Source organism: Lycorma delicatula, chromosome 4 (genome assembly GCF_047948215.1).
Source record: "Lycorma delicatula isolate Av1 chromosome 4, ASM4794821v1, whole genome shotgun sequence".
In the NCBI taxonomy this organism is placed as follows: domain Eukaryota; kingdom Metazoa; phylum Arthropoda; class Insecta; order Hemiptera; family Fulgoridae; genus Lycorma; species Lycorma delicatula.
This window is the reverse complement of record NC_134458.1, coordinates 181,414,803-181,436,878: the sequence shown is the minus strand read 5'-3', so window position 1 is coordinate 181,436,878 and position 22,076 is coordinate 181,414,803. Positions and strand designations below refer to the sequence as shown.

The window sequence follows — 22,076 nt, the reverse complement described above, 5'->3', positions numbered from 1 at the left end:
CAGGTTATTGTGTTTTATAGTTTGTACCCTTTTCTTTTTGACGTTCAACCATAATTACCTGGCTCATTCGATTTTATACTCTGTAAGTAATTTTGTTACTAAGAATAGTTTATATTAAATTATTATAATAACGTTACATTTCTTTAGTATGATAAATAAATTATCTAAATATATTGCAAGAAAACTGTAAAAAATAATTTCAGTTTCTGATATAATTAATTAAAATTTTAAAATAGTTATTTATCTTTATTTATTCGATTGCCCTTGGTGATGTAGATGATACACGTATTTTCTATTTAATTTTAAAATTATAACTTACTTCTTTTTTCTTTATTACGTAGAAGTGTTTTAATTAGCTGTTACGAAGTACCTGACTATTGGAAATATTCCATTGGAAAAGTTTATTAACATTTTTAGTCTATTTTTACAAAATTATTCGATGTTTAGTTGTTAATGTCGTTTGTAACTTTAAAAAATTAAACGTATTTAGGTTATTTCTTTTGTTTTTTTTTTTAAATAATAGCCTACTAGAATAAAATTTATGTTTAGATTTCTACCATGTTTATACCAAAGATATAATATTTTACCGTTTACTACGCTGCTCTAACATTCTATATTTAATGTTATCTATCATGACTGTGGCTATCTGATCCATAATAGATATGATGCCATTTTGATAACTAATAAAATCAGAAAATTCTTTGTTAGAAAAAAATCATACATTGAATGGATTACGTTTATCTTTAAATATGTAATAGTTTTTGAAATATGCTGCTTAGAAGATACCATTCAATTAATAATTAATAATTTTTGTTAACCATGGTTTAACATTAGGTTATACTGTTAGATGATAATTTCTGTAGAATAATCTAAATGATTTTGTGTTAATATAATTTTTTTTTCTTAGTTTGTTATTATTATACGTAGGTATAGACCAGTATAACATACAGTATTACATATAGGAGTTATTTTTTAATGTCTAAACGAGTTTTGTAATGATGTCAGAGAATACTTCCGTTCTCATTTTTAATTATTAATTACGATTGTAAAAAATCTTCCGATGAATTTATTTAAAACTAGCCAGTCAGGGCTCCACCCTCCTGGAGTTTGTTATCCTCGGTGCGTTTGTTATCCTCATGGTTGTCCCTTTCCGGACGCCGGAAGGCAGAGGTAGATTTCACCGGTGGTAAGTAGGGGATAAAAAAGATTTCCACCTTAAGGTTAAGAAAAACTTCAAATTTACGCAATACGACAATCGTTCCATGTGAAAAAAAGTTTCATACATGTTTAGTATACGACAAGCCTCATCTTCTTACAATTCCAGCAATATTTTGGTCATCCCTTGCTGTAAGAATTCGTCATATAAAAAATTGTTTCAAACAAAACGTTTTAGGTAATATTTAGAGGACCACTTTAAACTGATTCAATACTGTGTCTATTAAGGATGGTATGATTTTTTTGTCTTTGAAAACCCATTTTTCCACCCCCTGGGCCAATGGTTGGTGATATCAATAAACTTTACGTAGGTAAGTTTTAGGCCCTTATTCAAAAAATAGTAGGAACTTTAATAGAATTCGGTATTTTACTTAATAAGAAAGTTATAGCGATATTTTGTTTTATCGAAAAAGCCCCCTGATTTCCACCCCAGTTATCCGATTTTGCCCGTTAATGAACTCGCCCGAGATTTCGGGTAGTTATATTTTAGGAATCAATTTGAAAGCGATTGGCGCAAAATTACGGCAGTTATCGTGTCCTTAAGAAATTAGAATATATATATATATATATATATATATATATATATAATATATAAACTTTTGAGCTGACAGTTTTAGGGTCTGGCAATGTGAAACGCGAAGATATGTCGAAATTTCTCGAAAGTCGAATCATGGTACCCTTTACAATAGGTAGCTTTCTTATGAAATCTACCTAAAATCTGATGTGGGCACCACACGACTTCCTTGTACGCCTATTAAATTACATATAAATATATTTTTTTAAATGAAAAGTACATAAAATTTTACTTCATTAATAACTTCTGATATTTTTTTCACATTTTTTGTTGTTGTTATTATCGAATTATTATTTATCGTAAAAATATTTTTACAATCAGAGGTTAATAATTATTGATAAATCAATATATTTCAATTAAAAAAAAAAAAAGAGAAGATGAAGTCTGATTCGAACCGATGTTCCGACCTTCCCCTTGTAAGATACAAATATTTCATTAATTAAAATTTCATTTCACTACAACTCTGGAACCGATGAAAATAAGTACTACTTATTATATATCATTGAAAATCTCTCAATGAGGGCTTATTACTGCAGTTAAGAAAAAGTCTAAAATTCAGATTTGTTTTGATTTTGAGCTTTTTTGGACACTTTGGTTTAGTCGATTGCAAACAAAGAGTGCACTACTAGATGTTACAACAGTCCTAAATCCAAAATTTCAACATCCTACGGCCAATCGTTTTTGAGTTATACGAGATGTGTATGTACCTACAGAAAACTAGTCAAAATGGATTCAGGGATGGTTAGAATGGATATTTCCGTTGAAATCAGAAACCGAAATTTTTCGCGTTCACAATACTTCCTTCACTTTGTACAAGGAAGTAAAAAACAAACTGACAAACTACCGACAATGAAAAACTGAGAAATGTTACTCTACTAATAAGGTTTTAAAATTTTATAAATTAAATAAACCTGTTTTTTTTTCTTTTTTTTTATTAGTTATCAAATATAAAAAATTCATAATATAATTATGAATTCTTTTAAAAATTGTTTTTTTTTTATTCACCACCGATTTCGTAAATTTATTGCTTTTATTGGCTCTTATCTATTATCTTAATTTCCTCTTTTCAATTCCAGCATCAACGAAAAATTGAACATTTTTTGAACTAGATTACACTAATGAACAGATAAATACGGAAGATAAAGACAAAATGAAACACTTGTTTTAATAAAGTTTTCTTTAAAATACCTGTGAAGAAAATCAAAATTAGTTTTATCGCGATATCCCCCCTTAATGAATTTTGAAGAAAGTTAATATGATTAATGCCTTACATACAAAAATATTTGAGCCAAATTTGAAGAAAATCGGTTTGGTCACTCCTGAGATATGAAGCCAAAAGCGGTGTGACGCATACTTACGTACGCAAATACATATATATATATATATTTTTTTTTGATTTAGATGAACGAGTTGTTGGACCCTATAGTTATTGCTAAATCGAAAACTATTTTGTTCCCACTTTTTTAAGATTTGCTCAAAAAAATTGATATCCCATTTTTGATATGATCACCATGCTTTTCCCTTTAATATAGCTATTTTAAATGTAATTGTCCGAAAAGTAAATTTATTTTTAAAAAAAGTATATATTTTTTTGAGTAAAACTTTGAGATACGCAACACATAGTGATCATATCTCCACATCCCGGCGCCCGACTGTAGCAAGATTAAATAACATCATTGACTCATATTCAGAAATCGTAGTACAAATTTTGTAAAAATTGTTGATCCAGTCTGAAGATATCAAGCAAAACAGTGACTGAAAAAAACTCAAAACCATTAGGATATTATATACCCTACCCTTGAATGAAATCGTCTAAATATATAAAAAAGTGAAATACTAATGTAATGATAACTAAGTAATGCAGTAATGTGAGTTTTAGTCTAGAAACAGCAAAGAAGAAAAAGTGTTTTTTGCTTTCACCCGTTTATGGGAGTTTGAATAGGACCAGACACCACCAAAAATATCTTATCTACCTAAGGTGTATTAAATTATCGGAAAAAATTTAGCTGTCCTTTGAGTAAAATTTTGAGATGCAGGACCTATGAAGATTGTATCTTCTTTCCGTTAACTAATTGTGACCAAGATTATGTGATTGTTTACAGAAATCATACAGTTATAGAGATCATCACGCTAAATTTCATAAAAATCGGTCCATTCACTCTGAAGATAAAAAACAGACCACGCACGTATATATATATATATATATATATATATATATATACATTACGTACGTACGTATGTTTATCTATTTGAATCGTTCAATGTTAAAAATTTTTTTTTTTTGTTAGAGGGTTCATGAAACACCAAGATCTGCAAAAACCCCTCGACTTGCAAAATATCACTCAATTTCCATTTTTTTTTTTCTTAATATATTACACAGTACGGTATAGTAACTATACGGTATAACTATACAGACGGGAATATAAATAGGAATTAGTATTAAGAATAAAGAATTATATATGTATGCATTGATATTTATAACAAAAAAATTTATAACTTATACTATTTGTTTAAAAATAAAGTCCACTTTTATTATTATTGTTATTATCATCTAATCTAAACGGGAATGTTCAGTCAAAAATTTGCCACTCTTTTCTTTATTGAGATTGGTTGTGTTTTGCCAAATGGTAGGTGAACAGTAACTTTGAATATAGTTGTTGAAGCATGATTCAATATGAATAGGATGCGATTTTAACAGAAAAAATTCAGACATAATGGTTTATTTATTATTATCTTTTCAAGTAATATTTGATAACTGTTAGTAAGGAAGTTTCTTAAAATGTAGATAGCTTTTTTTTTGCTTTATATTATCTAATATTACAAAATATTAAACAATATTGAAAAATGTATTACTTAGTACTGAAATGTTAATTATTTAACATAAAACTGACGTCACAATAAATTATCTATACTCCAATATTTATCCATTAAAAGATTATACGGTTATACGTTATTTGAATCCGAATAAATAGAAGAAAATGAGAAAAAGAATTTTAATTCGTTTATTATTTCAGAAGAAAATGACATCTAAAAAGCGTGTTTATTTTAACGTATTAACACGTATAGACAGACAGGTTTTCGTATATACGGATTAACGTGTTACATACGTATACATTCGTTTCGGTAGCCGATATGTAAAGGTAAGTTCAACGAATGAAATGTAGGTACCGATGTTGAATTTTAATGGGCTTACTAAAACAGTTACATTTATGTTTTACGTATATAATACTCATCACCTGTGATGAGATGGAAAGGGTTTCTCTAGTGCAGTATTTTATCATCATAAGCTCATGTTTTGTCGTACTTAGACTAAAGCACTCAGTGTTTATAAATTATTCAAAAATCCCGATCGCAAAATCTTTTATCTTTTCACCGTTCATTCACACATTACATTTTTTATGTCGTCAGATGTTCTGTGTTTAGTCGTGTATTAAAATCCCAAATTTTGCTTGTCTGAATAAATTACTTCAATAGGACATCTAAATTTTTCTGTGTAAAATCCTAACACCATTTTGATCGGTGGTGATGTATATGACTGTTATTAAATCAGCGATCACAATAAACGAACTAATATGAACAAATAAAAACTTAAATAGACCTACTATTGTTCAGAATTAAAAGCGTTACTTGGGAAGAACTTAGGATTCTCAAAATTGATTGTAGTCACAACAAACCATCATTACCGGTCAACCGGGGGCAACTCTGCAAATCGCCGTGTATATACAATCCTTAGTTACTATATCCTTTTATAATAACCACTTTGAAACTACTCTCTAATTTTGGCTTTCACTACAGGTTAGTTAAAAAGTATTACTTACATACATTTCGGTTAAGTTTTCTGGAAAGTCCAAAATTTCCCTCCTTTCTAGTTTTCGTCTTTAAAAAATACCTGTATTTTTAAACCTAATGTAAGTTACTCCTGAGTAGCTTTGAAAAAATAGTTTGATAAAAATTCCATCATGTTGACTGTTATTTAAAAAAAAAAACTAAGTGACTGGTTTAATAGAAAATTTTGAACTATTCCTATTTATCCTTGTTACTTTTCCGTCTAGATAGCGCTATAGCAGAGCTATAGCTCTAGAAGGGAAAGTATTATAATCGGTCCAATTTGGGCATATTTTCACCCCATCTTGGCGTTTTGACTCTTAAGGAACCCAAAAAACCGGATGGAAATTTTCCGGATGTTAATGTACGTATGTACGTGTGTTCGGTGACGGCCTGTAAATCACCCTATATTTCCAAAACTACTACACCGATTTTGACCAAACTTGGTCAGATTACATCTATATATGGAGCATTGATACCATTAAATTTTCAACTTAAAAGGTCAAGGGGATGAGGCTGTAGAGCAAGGTCACCCTCAGTATCTCGAGATTTCATCTAATTACGGTTGTATTTTTCATAGGCACATTTGTTGCAATTATAATAATAATTTTTTTTAACCCACCCAAAAAATGCTGTTGTAGTCGTCTGCTGTGTGATTACGTCACAGGTGGCGGCGGAATGAAATAAATGAATAATATTTAAAGTGTAAAAAAGTAACTCGGTCTGGCTGGGTCACGAACTCGAACATCCGGTTGACTCAGTACCTGATACGTTAAGCCTCGCGGCTACACCAATCTGTTCAAGCGAAATTTGTTCTATGTAAGTTGTGAAATTACATTAGTTTAGTTAGTGCTGACTGTAGCCGTTAGTACCGCTATACCCGTCCGAATTAAATACCGTATGCGCGCGCGCTTTAGTCATTATCATTGAATGAAATAAATGAAAAAATATTATGTTTAAATAAAATGATAAATATTTTAAATTAAGGTGTGTGTGTTTCTCTGTCTCTCTCTCTCTCTCTCTCTCTCTCTGTGTGTGTGTGTGTATATATATATATATATATATATATATATATATATATATATATATATATAATTAACAGGAGTGTTTTGATTTTTTAAATAATAAATAATTGCAATAATTAATGGATTTATTAAATTTATTTAATAAAAAAATTTCGGTGTTAATTAGTCAATGTTAGCGAGCGTAGGTTAAGTTTGGTTAAATTATATTTATAAAATAAATAAATATAAATAACCATTTATTAAAATTAATAAAGAGACTGTTCATTTTCCACCGAAATCCGATTGACTACTTTGTTTTTAAATAAAGCTGTAGCAGTGGTGGCGTTAATACCATTATCTGAATTAAACTTAAATTAAACTCGCACAAAAAACGTAAATATAATTATTATAAATAAATATTATCATTATTTAAAATACGTATATATAGAATGATATTAATATAAACGGCTTCATATATCAAAACTGAGGGGTACTGGATTCTAGGAAGTAGAAACAAGTGTGAAACTACACAGTTACAAAATTTCTACTCTTTGATGCGTTTGAAATCATTATTCGTCATCTCTGATCCGCCACATTGAATCAAATTTTTTTTTTAATAGGAAGGTGGACATGTGATATATAATTTTACTGTAAAAGTTTACGGGAAAAACGATGCGTAAACCTTTTTGACGATTAGTATCTTCGTTTTTGACTTATAAGCAATGAAAGTTACAAAAACGGAAAATACGCGAAAGTAATAATAAATGAGGTAAAATGTAGAAACTTTTTTATTTCGTACTACCTCCAGAATTACTCTAATAAGAAACATAAAGAGTTAATATTGAAATTATTGGGCCAGACAGCTCTCACAATAATTAAACATTTTCAGTACTACTACAAATTATACAACTAGATCAACTGATATTATTTTCTTTATTTATCGAAATATTATTTTAAAAATTTAGTTACATTACTACTACAGTAAAGTTTGAAATAATTAAACAATTTTGAAATTTAAAATATTTATTAAAAATTTAGAGTAATAAATTAGCTGTTCCTTTACAACAATAAATTCTATTGCGTTATAACAAAAAGTTATTAACTTCTCATTTTGGCTTCTTACTTCAAAGTATAAGTGCAGTATTTGATTGTCACTAAATTAATTACGTATTGAAAAATAAGTTGTAGTGATTCAAATCTTTGTTCGCTTACGCAAATTTTATTATTATTGTCATCTTCCTCTTCTTCATTTAGTTTTATCAAATAATAATCCATCCTTTACAACACGACAAAGAAGGGATTTTCGACGGATTTACCATCATTTTTCTCGTAAAGTTTTACATTAAAATCACTTATCACATGCCCACCTTCCTATTTAAAAATAAAGTTTAATTCAATGTGGCGGATGCAAGATGGTGGACAAAACTTTCAAACACACCACGAAGTAGTAATTTTGTAACTACGTAGATACGCACTTATTTCTACCTCCTAGTATCCCTCATTTTTAAAATATGAAGTCGTTTCAATATTCTGAACACACATAAACACACACACACACACACACACACACACACATATATATATATATATATACATATAGGATAAGTATACCTGCTCATCATTGATGTACCAATGAAGTACTGAAGCAGGGTATGATTTTCCTGACGTGCAATTTAAATTAATTTCGTCACCAATTTGATACTGATTTTCTTCTCCTGTGATGACAGGTCCACTCGTTGGTAAAACTGTAAAAACACACAAAAGTGAATCTAAAAAAATATTATTCTTATATGTTACATATTAAACAGAGCACGCACACGTATATACGTTCTCATGCTTTTTACAAAAAAACTTTACTTTTTAAAAATTAAAAACAAATAGAAAAGTGAATTATCGTAACTTATGAAAGGTATTTTATGAAAATAAAAAAAGTGTAATTTTTTCAATTCTTGTAAATGTGTTTTGTGAGATTTTAAATCGTCTTAAATGCGTAAATAAAGGACACATAATTTTTGGATTATTAATGTATCAAGGACTGTCACGTATCATTCATTTGACAGAATCAACTAGCGGGACCTGTATATCCTCAATGAACTGAAGATTGGAATAGCTTACATTTAATTTAGATTTTAAAATGGGCGAGACCGACTGTTAAGTTATAAGATATATTTGTTCTCGTCTATTGTCTTTCAGCTTGCGTTTTGAAAGACAATATTCAGCTGAAAGACAATATTCAGCTTGCGTTTTATATCAATATGCGAGTTTTATATGTGGAGTTGATCAAGTTTGTAATCTTAAGTAAAAATAAATTATTACTTTTAATAATTAATTTTAATAGGTCTGTTAATAAAACGTTATCTTGAGTATTTCGTACAATGCTTTGAATTGAAAAGAAGTCATTTTATTTTCCGAACCGGTAAGTAAAAATGTTTCATTAGTGAATGAAGCCAGAAACTTGTTGGAGTTATTTGTAATTTAGAGGTAAATGTATATTGAAGAATGGAGACTAATACTGAAGTTGAAGAACACCAGTCAGAATGAGAAAGAATTGAGCTTCAAACAGATAAAGAGCAGTCAGTAAAAAAAGATTGTAGAAGTATTGACAAACGACGCTAAAAATGATCTGAGTACTGAGTGGTACTTCTTATCAGACGAACAGTGATGCTACAATATGTACCCTTGTCGATTTGCTGGCCGTATGGTAAAACGGGCTGTTGACAGTATCCAACAATTAATTTTTAGAAGTAAAAATTAATACGTATAATGTTTTGTTCTTCATAGTCGTATTATTTGTATCTTTACCCGGTTTTTTTTAATTTATTTAAATAAATTTTAAAATTACTAATCTAGCATATAATTAAATTTTTTTCTAATGTGTAGTTGCAATCTGTTCAACTAGAGGACAATATGCAATCCCCCTACGGCTCAATGAGATGAGGGTGATACCTATGACATATAGATAAGGTGTAGTCCTGTAAAGACTTAGACCGATCATTCCTGAGACGTTTGGTTAACTGAACTCAAAGTACCCAAAGTACATCGGTATCCACTGTCTAGTATTCAAATTCGTATAAAAGCAGCTACCTTTTACTTCGATTTAAACCTCAGGAAAATCAGCTGTTGAACAACTGATAAAACAATTTCTATATTTTTCGAAACTCAATTTTAAAAGGGGTGAAGAAGGGTAAAATAATTTTAACAATGATTGAAAATTTTCCCCATTTCCGACTATAGTAAACGAGATATTCACTAGATTGGGTTGCAAATACTTTTCAAATAAATATCTAAAAACCATTTTAGTTTTATGATTTTCGAGTTTTAAAGGGGTGCAACGGTGCACGGTACGGTGGCTCAACCAGCACAGCCACTGTTCCTGTTACTGTATGTGCGACGCGACTGGCTGTACCTGCCTCCGGTTACTTGACTAAAAAACATTTAATTTAAAAAAAATATTGAACAACGAAGTACCGATCACCTCCTAGTGGTGTTTGTCGGGTAACGCTAAAAACCGGGCAAAATACATTTTCAACCGTTCCAGTTACTGGTAACCAGTTATTTTGTTAAATTCTTATAAAGCAGCTTGTCCTGATTGATTCATCAATGTCCAGCAAAAACTAATAATAAGCGCGAAGCCGCGACGGGGAAATGATAGTGTATATACGAGTATATATATATATATAAAATATTATTAAAACTTTTTAATTAAAAATTACATATTTTCGAGTACTGAAGTCCATAATTTAATTAATTGTATTACAAATGTAATATGCTATCCACATCTAAAGAGAAAACAGCTACACATAAAAAAGAAACGATAGATAAATTTTGTTCTCAAAAACACCTTCTCTTAAGCTTAATATTAAATACTTCCTCCGACTTATACAACCCGGTAAATAAAATAAATAAAGTTAATTAAAAAAAGGAATAGAAGAATATATTTTGTATGTTTGAATAAAAAGATTAAAAAAAAATAATAGAGTAGAGTGTATACTGTAGAACATTAAAACAGGTCATTTAAGTTGAACAAATTTTCTTACTTTTAAATCTATTATTTGTAATAATATAGTAGCTGAAGCAACCGTTCTGTGAAAAAGTAAATGCTGAATCTTTAAGCTTAGGGATCCTCTTTTAACCCACTTTGAGGTTATTAAACTAATTTTTATATATTTTACACGAAGTCCTCTTAAAAAATTGGCCATATTTTTGCTTCCTAAAAATAATGAAATTGGGAGGATGAGGGAATCATTGAGGTCCTGTTAAAACTTATATCGCGGTTGAACGTTAGTTTAATATATAATAAAATCCTAATCTAATTATGGTTTCAGAAATCAATTGTATTAATATTAATTTAATCTTACATAATGGGTTAAAAAATAAGCGCAAAAATTAAGATTGCATTAAAACAAAAGGTTTGTGTAATATCACCCAAAATCTTTTTTTATTTTGAAGCTTATATCATTACGTTATGTTTTATGTTTGAAAAACAGCATCATTCATCCGGCTTCCATGTCTGCTTGACACAGCCAAGTCTATCATTAAAATTTTTCGTTACTTGTTTCGCATTAATCAACTTGAATTCCACTAATAACGCGTCAAATATTTGTTTTCAAGTTATCAAGCCGGCTATTATTAACCATGATTTGTGGTTTGTTGCTACAAACTTGTGACTTAACATAACCGCAGTGAAAAAGTCTAACGGAGTCAAATCACACGATCTTGGTGGCCAATTGACATTACCATTTCGTGAAATTATCGACTCGCCAAACTACCGATACAATAACTGAATTTACGAGTTTCAGCAGCTGTGTCGCACGTGGCACCATCCTGTTGAAACCACGTCTCATTCAAATCAAAGTTTTCAAATTTGTAAAGCAAAAATTACAAATCATAAATCGATAGCGTTCACCAACATATTATAACGGCATCTCCTTGCTCATTAAAAAAAAAAAACAAAAAAAAAAACATTGCCCAGTGATGCCACCAGCTCATAATCCACACCAAACAACAGGATCTTTTTCGGATGTAATGGTCGTCATTAAATCATCTGTGGATTGGAATCGTTCCAAATATAGCAATTTTGATTGTTTTCAAAGCCGTACAGCCAAAAATGAGTTTTATCTGAAAAGATGATTTTCTGATGAAGATTTGGGTCCACTTCGATGTGCTATAGAGCCCAATCGCAAACCGTCAACGCAAAGAATGGTACGTGGATAAAATTCTAGAGTTAGTTGAATCTTATACGGGTGTAGACCAAAATCATTACGCGCAAAATTCGCCATGCTGTTGTGGCACAATTCTTGTGAACGATGTAAAATCGATAAATTTCGATTTTCAGGAACACTTACAGCAGCAATATTCTCTTGACTGCTTGAATTTCGTTTGTGAATTGGTCTTCAAGTAGAGAAAAGTTCTCTTCGAATTGTTTAACCAAACGATAAATATGCTTTTGTTTGGCCGATTATGCGCACAATAAATATCGTGAAGCGCACAATACACATAGTAACAAATTCCAAATTGTGATAATAAATTTTCATGATTTTTAAACGTTGTTGAGGCGTGCAGCATCCAAGGATTATTTTATAGACTACTGAAAAAAAAATTACGCTTGAGAAATTAAAAAAAATCAGCATATCCACCACTATCTATCACTTTTTCGCGCCCAATTTGAAGACACCTTATTTTTGAAAAATTTTTGAATACCGTTGTATTTTTTTCTATAACAGTCATATAGTACATGAAATTTTGTTGATAATAGTGAAATTTTTATAAGACTAAAATAGCAAAAATTGTGTTACCAAAAAATATTTTTATTTATTTTTTAACTTAGACTATTGAATGAGAAAATAATAATTATTCTAAATACGAGTACGTATTAAAATTTTTAATAATTTTATTACAAGAAGTATGGTAACGGAAATTTTCCTTTTTTTAAATTCATTGTTCAAATTTTAAATTTAAAAATTAAATTTCAGAAATTAAAAATTTTAAATTGTTAAAATTCATTATTTTTCAGAAATAATAACGAATTTGAATTGTCATTGTAACATTTATTTTAAATAAAATATAAGACAATAAAATAAAGAATATTTAAAAAATAAACATACCATTGATCTGTTTTTTGTGTGAATATATTCGTAAATTGAAGATGTAAATATTGCAGTAAATTTAAATAATGGTTTTATCATGGATAATTGTCTTATATTTAATTTTTATATATATATATATAAAAAAATAACTTTATTTACATATTCTTGCATTACAATAAATGTTATGAACTCATTGTTTTTGTGTAAAATATATTTTGCATGATAAAGAGTTTTTTAAATTAAAAAATATATATATATGAAATTTTTGTTACTGTGTTTTACTAATATATTCTTATACTTTATTTCGACAAATGTTCGCTGCTCTTTACTAATTAAGCGTTGCATTATACATACGAATATTTTATTTTAAACGCTTATGAAAATATTTTTTGAAGAATTATAGTTATTTTTCCATTTTATTTATTTTATTATCAGATTTTTTTATATCGATTTTTATTAAAATAATTATTGATTTTCACATTAATATATTGGATTATTTTTATATAACAGTTATTTTCCTCAATTTTCATTATGGATCTCTGTGATTGTAGTTCAGTTGACCACAATTTTTTGTAATACAAAAGGTTATTCTTTTGTAAATGTAAATTCTTACATTTACTTTTGAGTAAATTTATTCTTAAATTTACTTTTGAGGAAATGTAATTCTTACATTTCCTCTTCAGTATTTCACACAGAACAGGAAAGATGTAATACTGAACACCAAACAATAAAAAATCAGTTTTTTTTTTAAACGACCGATATAATGAATGACGAATCTTTACAGGTTGAGTATACGGTATATTATCCTGTTCAGTTCCAGCATACGTCCAATTCTCTAGGTATCCGTGTTCGTAGATTGGTGTCTTAAATCTGAAGTCTGAGAACCTATTCACCTTCTGTTGGTCAGAGTACCTTCTTTAAACGTATAATATATGTAATTGATAATTTTTAATAATTTAAATAAATTACTTATTCTGTAAATATACTCGTATATATCGGTGAAGTCAATTTGTAACTTAAAATTTACTGTTGCATCGTATCTGTAAGAATGGGTAAACTGCATACGAAAAGAGAAAACTGATTATGGTATTTCATAAATTAGCTGGCTTTTGAATTTGGGTAATATTAAAATATTTCAGTCTATTTTTCCTAATTTATAGTTTTTATGACCAGTTTTTGCCTTTGATTTTATAATCATCTATTTGAAACGATTGTAATTTATGCTATTAGCAACATAAATTATCATCAAAATTTTACCAAATTTGATAAATATTGATTCAACAGTGGCAGCATAAAATGATAAAAAATGAAATAAATTATGATTTTTTTACCCCTTAATATATATTAAAATTCATAAAACCCAAAAATGGTTGATTTTAGGTACAGTATTTATCTGAAAATATTTGCAAACCCAAATCGAGTGAATAACTTGTTTATTATAGTCGGAAATGTGGAAAATTGGCGACCATTGTTCGAGATTTTTTTACTTTTCTTTATCCCTTTCAAGGTCGAATTTCAAAAAATCTAAAAATTGGTTCTTAGATATTCACATGAAAATTACACACACCGAAATAAAATGGCAGTTGATGTCTTTATTTGGTACACAGAAATTAAAAAAAAGAAAAACATAAATTTCATTGTTACTCCATTTTAACCCTTTAAACTCGGGAATTCAAAAAAATTCTTTCTTAGTGTGCACTTACACCGTGTGAAGAACGTGTGCACAGATTTTTATCAGTTTATCTTAGGTTTTGCTGGGCATGAATCGCTCACATATTTCTATGTTTATATATATATATATGTATATATATATATATATATATATATATATATATCTACCCACAGAGTAATCCACGAAGAAACGGAAAAACCTTCAGGACATGTTCTACTGGTGAAAATAAGGAATAAAGTTTATATAAACATAGGTATGGAACCGCTTTGTTTTCGAGTTACGGCTAGCGAAAGACTCGTCCGCATTTCAGCTCTTCAATAAAATGAAACCCTACTGTAATTTTTGAAATTAAGAAGTAAAGTTAGTGGTTTCTTATGCAATTCGAGATGGGAAATAGGATAAAACTAGTGTTGGAACTGAAATTAGATTAGTTTTTAAGATATCCGACGTAAAACACTAATTCGGTGACGAAAAAAAAGTTTTTTTTTTGGTTTGTAGTGCAACAGCTTTGTTAAATGACTAATAAATAAGGAAAAGTTAATAACAAAACTTAAACGAAGAGAATTCAATTCTGAGAAATAGTAATACAGCCAATAAAAATTAAAAACGTTTAAAAATCGGTTTTTTATTGAAGCAAAACAGATGAAAATAGAGAGAACATCGTATTATTCTAATCAAAATTCTTTTTAAAACATTCTTTTGTATATCAGCACTTACGAACGAAAGGATTATTTCCAATGTGTTCTTTTTCTGTTGAACGCCAAGTAAATCATCTTAGTGATGAACATCGAGTTATTCGGCGTAGCCCAGGCACTAGTACAAGGCGAATTTAAAAAAAAACAATGTGTGGCTCATCCTACGAAAAGAAAATCTTTATCTTTTCCAGCTGCAGAAAGTTTGCGGCAACAGATTACCTCCAGCGCTTAAACTTCAATTCATTGGCTTCTAGACAACGCTGATAAGGTGAATTTACTTTTATTTACTGATGAAGCCACTTTTACGAAAACAGATTCTTCAGTTCTAAAAATAATCATTTATGGAGCGAAGATAATCCTCATGGTACTGTGGAGACTAGATTTCAACGTACATTTCACATTAATGTTTAGTATTGTGGCATTATTTATGACAAATTCTTGGAATTTTTTGCAATGAAACCTTACGGGAGATGCATACGTTCATTCATTGAGAAATAATTTGCCGGTTCTTTTGGAGGATGTATCTTTACAAACTAGGATTGGCTTAACGGCCAAGATTACTTCATTTAAGACCAAATAAAACTCATAGTATTTAAAAAAAAAAAAAAGTAATAGTAGACAAGAGTTACTCATTAAAATACGAAATACTATTGAATTTATATGAAACGATCCTGAGGTGATACCGAAAGCCACCGGAAATATTTTATGTCGGGCAGAGTGCTGTGTACATTGTGAAGTAGGGATTTACTGGGTTTTGCTATTCTGTTACCATTTATTATTTCAAGTATTTTATATATTTTTTCCTATATTAAGAATAATGTTTATTAGGTACAGAAAGAATAATACGATTTTCTGTTTTTCGTCTGGTTTGCTTCAATAAAAAACCAATTTTTAAAAGTTTTTACTTAGATTTATTGGCTGTATTTACATTACTTTTCTCAAAATTAAATTCTCTACAAGTATTCCATCTATTTCGAAATATTCCTTATTTATTAGTCATTTAACATAGATACTGGACTACAAACCTTAAAGAAACTTGTTTTTGGACACCGAATTTTGTGTTTTACGTCGGTTATATTAAAAATTACTGAAGTTACAGTTCTGGAATCTGTTTTATCTTATTTCCCAGCTCAAATTACATAAGAAATCACCAACTTTACTTCTTAATTTGGGTTCCAAAGATTACAATAGACCCCTTTTTATTAGAAGAGCTGAAATTCGTGTGAAATCTTTCGCTAGTCGTAACTCGAAAAAAAGCATTTCCAGATCTATGTTTATATGAAACGTTTTCACTATTTTCACCAGTAGAACAAACATTCCTGAAAGGTTTTCCGTTTCTTAGTGGGACACAGGTATAGTGTCCCACAGGTATAGATACAGTGTAATTTAAGAAAATGCTGGCAAAAGCTATACAGAAACTGAAGCTGTTTTCGAAAACTGTTTTCTCGGATGACTTCAAGATTTTTCCTTTCAACTTCTCTTATTTAAATATTATGTAAAGAAAGTAAATTAAAAATCTAATTAAAAAAAAAATACTTTGTTTATATTTTAAAAGAAAATTATATATATATATATATATTTATAGGAGAGTAAAATGTTTTAAATTGTGGATTACAAATGTTTAAAAAAGTTTGCAATAATGATCTAATTAACAGTGATAATTTCATTTTCTTATTATTATTGTTGTTGCTTTTGTACGTATTATTTATTTTAACAGCCGAGAAAGAAAAGACTGGAATTTCGTTATAGGAAATAATACTTTAATAATCAGCATACATTATCTATCAGTTAATTATGTCAGTGAATCTTGTTTCACTGTAAAATGAGAGTTATAATGCTTGTTAACATAGAAGGAAGATTCTGTAAGAAAGGAAGCGACTTTACTAAGGAAGGAATATATGATGTAGGAAGGAAATGTTATAATAAGGTTCCGCCGCAGAAGCGTCACATCTCGTCACAGTTACTCGACGTCGTCCTCTTACTCATCGCTACTACTCTACTGGTTTTCAGATAGATATGAGTCAAAGGGATGGGAGTACGGTATTATGCCACATGAATACTGATCGGCTACAGTGTACAGTATTTTGTAATGAAGTTCGGTTCACAAAGTCATCACATTTACTTGTACTCTTGTTTCCTTATTGCTTATTTTGTAAGTCATACCTGTCTTACATATCTTACCGGACATTATTAATATAATTTCTAACTTTATTAACTCATCTAAAAACAAATAATAACCTCGGTTCGATTTAAAATATTTCTTTTTTTTTAATTACGTTCAAACTTTACTTCTTACCAAACGTACCAACTTCCAAAGTTATCTTTATTTTTTAGAGAAAATGTTTTCTGATAGTTTATAACAAGCTTTTTTCATGTAACCTAAATACAAATTTTTTTCATTAGAATAATTAATTGTACATTCCATACAGACGTGTTGAGGATAATGTTTTGTTAATAATAATATTTTTTATTAGTTAGTTAGTGCTGCTTATACTATGAGATGATGTTAATATTCTAGTTTCTAAATAAATTAGTTTCGTTATACATTTTCGATAATTGATAAAAGTAGCTTTAAAGGAGCGAACGTGTACGGCGTACATTCTTTAGTCTTGCCCTTCACTTTAAAGCGCCTCCAGTTTTCTCTTAAAATTGCTTTTTCGATGCAGTAAATAAGTCACAAGGGCAGGCGCTTCAAGCGGCTAGTCTTCACTTGGAGAATCAATGTTTTTCTGGGCAAATGTATGTGGCTTGCTCCAGAGTCTCCTGTGGAACAAACTCTCTCTCTCTCTCTCTCTCTCTCTCTATATATATATATATACACTCCAGAGAAAAAATCTTTATAAATTGTATACAATTCAGTTCTTTAAGTGCAGACGTAGAGACGTTTAAGCCTTTTAACGTCTTCCCCATTATCTACGAGGTTCATGTCAAAATGGTTAACGTGGTTGTTCAGACGCAGTTAATTTCTGTAGCATTTCAATATTTTTTTGACGTCATCCAGAGCTGAATGTGGTATTTATAAATGGGTATAAGAACAGTTTTATGTAGTAGTGATTTATAAATAAAAGGTAGATTTGATTTAATCAATTTATCATTCATTTTACTGATTTATTTACTCATACAGTCTTTTTTTCTAAATATAAAATAAAATTTTAAGTGAATTGTTTTGTCTACTTAGATAAAATACCTTTTTAAATTTAAGCCAAAATTTTTTAACTGTATTAGTTAATCAAATTTATGTGCTATGTATAAGTAATGGAGGGGGGTCAATTATTCCTATTTTGATATCCATTTCTACTGTTACTAATCGTGCACGTTACATGTAACGATTGACATTTCATTACAAATATAGTCGTTAGTTTTTTTTTTTAATTTGTACGAAAATAATTTAATAGAGTATATAATGAGTAGTGTTTCTAATTAGTAAGCGAGAGGTTGAATTTGATGTTTTTACAAAAGTAATGTTTTGTAATTAACTTTTTATTTATTTATTTTTTGTTTCGATTCAATAAAATATTAAAATTGTGTTCCTTTAAAAGTTAGTTACAACTAAAACATTTAATGGTCTGCTTTTAATTTAACATATAATTATTGAACGATTCAAAGTTAATATATTACCGATTAACTATATAAAACAAAGGAGTATAAATTACAGTTCAGCTTTTAATGTTTTTCGTAAATACCTAAACGAAAAAAATTGGCTGTACAACAACATATTCATTGAAGTAATAGCAATACAGTATGTGAAATCTAACCATTTTGTTCACTGGTTTTCTAGCGTTGTTTACTCTTTTTGTAATCGTTGTTCCGCACCAAACCTCTCAACTACAATAGTCCTGAACGGTCTATCTGGTCTGTATGTCCGTTACCGTACCATGCCTGTTTGCTTTCTGATCAAAGGGAATAGTATTAGTTGCTCAGGGCGAATGGAGATTGTAGGGTATCCACTGACACACTAATCCACTCTAGCTGTTGTGTTTTTTTTATGTAATGTACATATTATATATATTTGATGTAGGTTAACCTGTTTTCTTGTTATAAAATGCTATATTAGTTGAAATAATTCTTCAAATTATTTTTTTACGAAGAAACAAGTAATTAACAGTGATTTTAACTAAAAAGAAAAAGTCGTCTTCTACCTTGAAGCAGGTCCCTTTTTCAATGTCTGTCTCCATTCTCTTCTATTTCCAATTAAATTTGTATGTTTTTGATGGTTCCAATTTTGTTTTTATAGCATTTATAACATTTAATCTCTTTCAGCGTCTCTCTTTTTGCAAAAAAAGATAGACGCTTCCCCTACGGATTTTTTGTTTTAATTAAATCTTCTTCTCTATAGATATGTCTCAGCCAGTTCATTAGCTTTCTCTATTTATTGTTATAATTAAATTACTTTACTCATTCGTTTAACTCATTTATTACTGTTTCATTTTCCGAAGTAAGTGGATTACAAAATATGAAATCTGTTCCATCTGGTACTGTTCATTAAGATTAACATTTATTACAAATTATGGAAAAAAATATAATCGCAACGTAAAAAAAGAAGAATTCATATTTTAGGGTACAAAATATTGCTAGATGTACAAAGAAGAAATGGATTTACGACACAAGAAATCTGCGAAACTGTAATGGAGGTGGTTGATGATTAATTCTAGATTTTTTCTAATGGTTAATCTCAGTGTCTGTAGCGTCATTTTAACGGCACCTAGTTTGGTAATATGAGAGTTTCAATATGGGCATTCTTTATACTACATAATATGACAACAGTTTACTCGTAGTTCTCATTTTCCCTAGTAAGCCCGATGTGGGATACTTGTTATTAAAACTTCTGTAATATTTTTGTGAACGATTCTAGTTTTGTATTAAGAGATCTATAAACAATAAGGTATGACCTCCGATATGGACATATAACGTTTTTAAGTAACATAATAGAAATAAAGATATTTCAGTTTTGGGAAAAGTTCCAAGTGTTCCATGCAGTTTCACGATTAATTATCCGATATAAAGAAGAATCGGGTTCTATATCATAAAAAACTCTGTAGGATTACTGTAAAAATTTTTCATTAAAAGGATTTTAAATTTTCGGGGAAAATTGCTTGATTTTCTTTTATTTCTTTGCCTATATTTACACACAATGTTAAAAGGCGCGTGGATACGATTTTTTTTTAGAAAAAAAAAGATATCCTAAAATCTTGTTAAATGTGCTCATAAACCTGGGTTTGATTCCTTGAACACGAAATTGTTATGCCTATGTGTGATATTCTCCCGGAAAATTAGTAAAATCTTTAATTGAACAAACAAATTTTAATAGAGTTTTTTATTGTAAGGAATTAAAGGACTTCAAAGATTTCATTTGTAGTAAGGAAAATGCGATTAATCTCAATTGATTCATAAAGATCAGACTATAATTAAACCATTGAAATAAGTATTTATATGGGGCTGGTTCCAGAAGGTGTTCATGTGCAACAGAGATGAAGAGAAGGACATACTGTATTTCATTGCTGCTACTTATTTTATTTTAATAAATTTAAGAAGGAAATAATTTACAAAAGTAGTATATTTCAAGCGAGTTTAAAGTGGAAAAATATTTAATTGACAAGAAGTGGTTAACATTTAGGCGGGTATTATAGAATAAAACTAGTTAAAGACCAAAGGAAATTTTGAAAAACTCTTAATATTTATTTGTATTGGTTAAAGGTAGTGGAAATGTATTAATTATATAGGATTGCATTTTTATTTGTAGCTTTTTCTTTTATTTTTTGGTTTATCGTAGAAGTATCAAGTGAGAGAAAAAAGAGAACAGTTAAACACGATGGGTAAGAGAAGCTTTATTGATTATTCGTAGAATTTTACACTTGTCGCTGTTCAACAAACTTTTAATATACAAAGTGATTTTAAAACCAATTTTAACAGCGAGGATATCCGGTCACTGAAACTCTTAGACCTGCTGGACTTTGAAGAATCTGAGTGACTTTTTTGCTGGCTCAATATCACATACGTGATAAGCATCTTTCTATGCCTTCATTAAGAGCGTAGCCTCTTCCCATTTATCTTAATTAGCTTGTTATGTTGCTATTTGTTTGTATTTGTCTGTTGTTTAATGAAGTTGTAAATTTTGTTTTGCTTGTTTTCCATTAGACCTGTGTGAACCTTTTACATATGCGGTGTTATTCGGTGTGCATTTGTTTATAAATAAGAAATTTAATACCTTATTTATGTACATGTACGTTTTATGGAGGGTGTTCGTTGGAAATACTTCATCATGTGTTTTTTGTAATACGATTTACTTGTCGTTCCTTACTCTGAACCAATTGTAAATAAACAAATAAACTAAATATTTTTGTTTTCATATTATTATAAATTTTTAATAATAAAGACTTATTATTTACATAGATATAACACGAAATTGAACTACTTTAGCTTATTATGAAGTAAATTCCAAACAGTTAACATTATCTGTATGAGGGGAACACAAATCATACACACAGAATTTTTTCTAGCCATGATTTTGGTATTTTTGGACATTACTCTTTGACCAAAAATACAAAGAATCTAAATATTTTTCCTCTTTTTAATTTTATTTTTTTTCTATTTATGTTTTAAAACAACTTTTTTTGTTTAATGAATTGATAGGTATAAAATATTTTGTTGGAAATAAATAATTTTGCAGTATATAATGGATAATATAAATTTTTTTCTTAAAAATAAAAACCGGTTTTTATTATTTTAGTATTACAATGATGTGATGAAGACCATCATATTGAACGTTTATTGAAGTATATATGGAATTTGAACACACTTCACCACCAAGGGAACGTTCGTATTACATATCATAGGCGTGCAATCGTATAATGGATGGGATATTTGGATGGGCCCCGTAGGCGTTGTAAAAATTTCGGTGACGAGAAAAAACGACATGACTCTATTCATTCGGTTACTTCCTCGTATTTCATTTTATTTTTTTTTTTTATTATATATTAATGCTTCAATGAAAACCTCTTTAATAAA

General features: G+C 29.1%; 1 protein-coding gene and 1 long non-coding RNA gene across 8 annotated transcripts in view; one reads left to right on the top strand and one right to left on the bottom strand.

Moving 5' to 3' along the window:
• The window catches only part of LOC142324123 (cell adhesion molecule 1-like), a 508,688-nt gene that overhangs the window by 53,857 nt on the left and 432,755 nt on the right, over nucleotides 1-22,076 (bottom strand). For all 7 annotated transcript variants that reach the window (XM_075364797.1, XM_075364793.1, XM_075364792.1 and 4 more), the window contains one exon: nucleotides 8,230-8,363. In XM_075364797.1, coding sequence (XP_075220912.1) covers nucleotides 8,230-8,363 — 134 coding nt within the window. The remainder of the gene's footprint in view (nucleotides 1-8,229; nucleotides 8,364-22,076) is intronic.
• LOC142324127 (uncharacterized) overlaps nucleotides 1-22,076 on the top strand; it is a 415,902-nt gene that overhangs the window by 206,709 nt on the left and 187,117 nt on the right. The gene's annotated exons all lie outside the window — the stretch shown is intronic.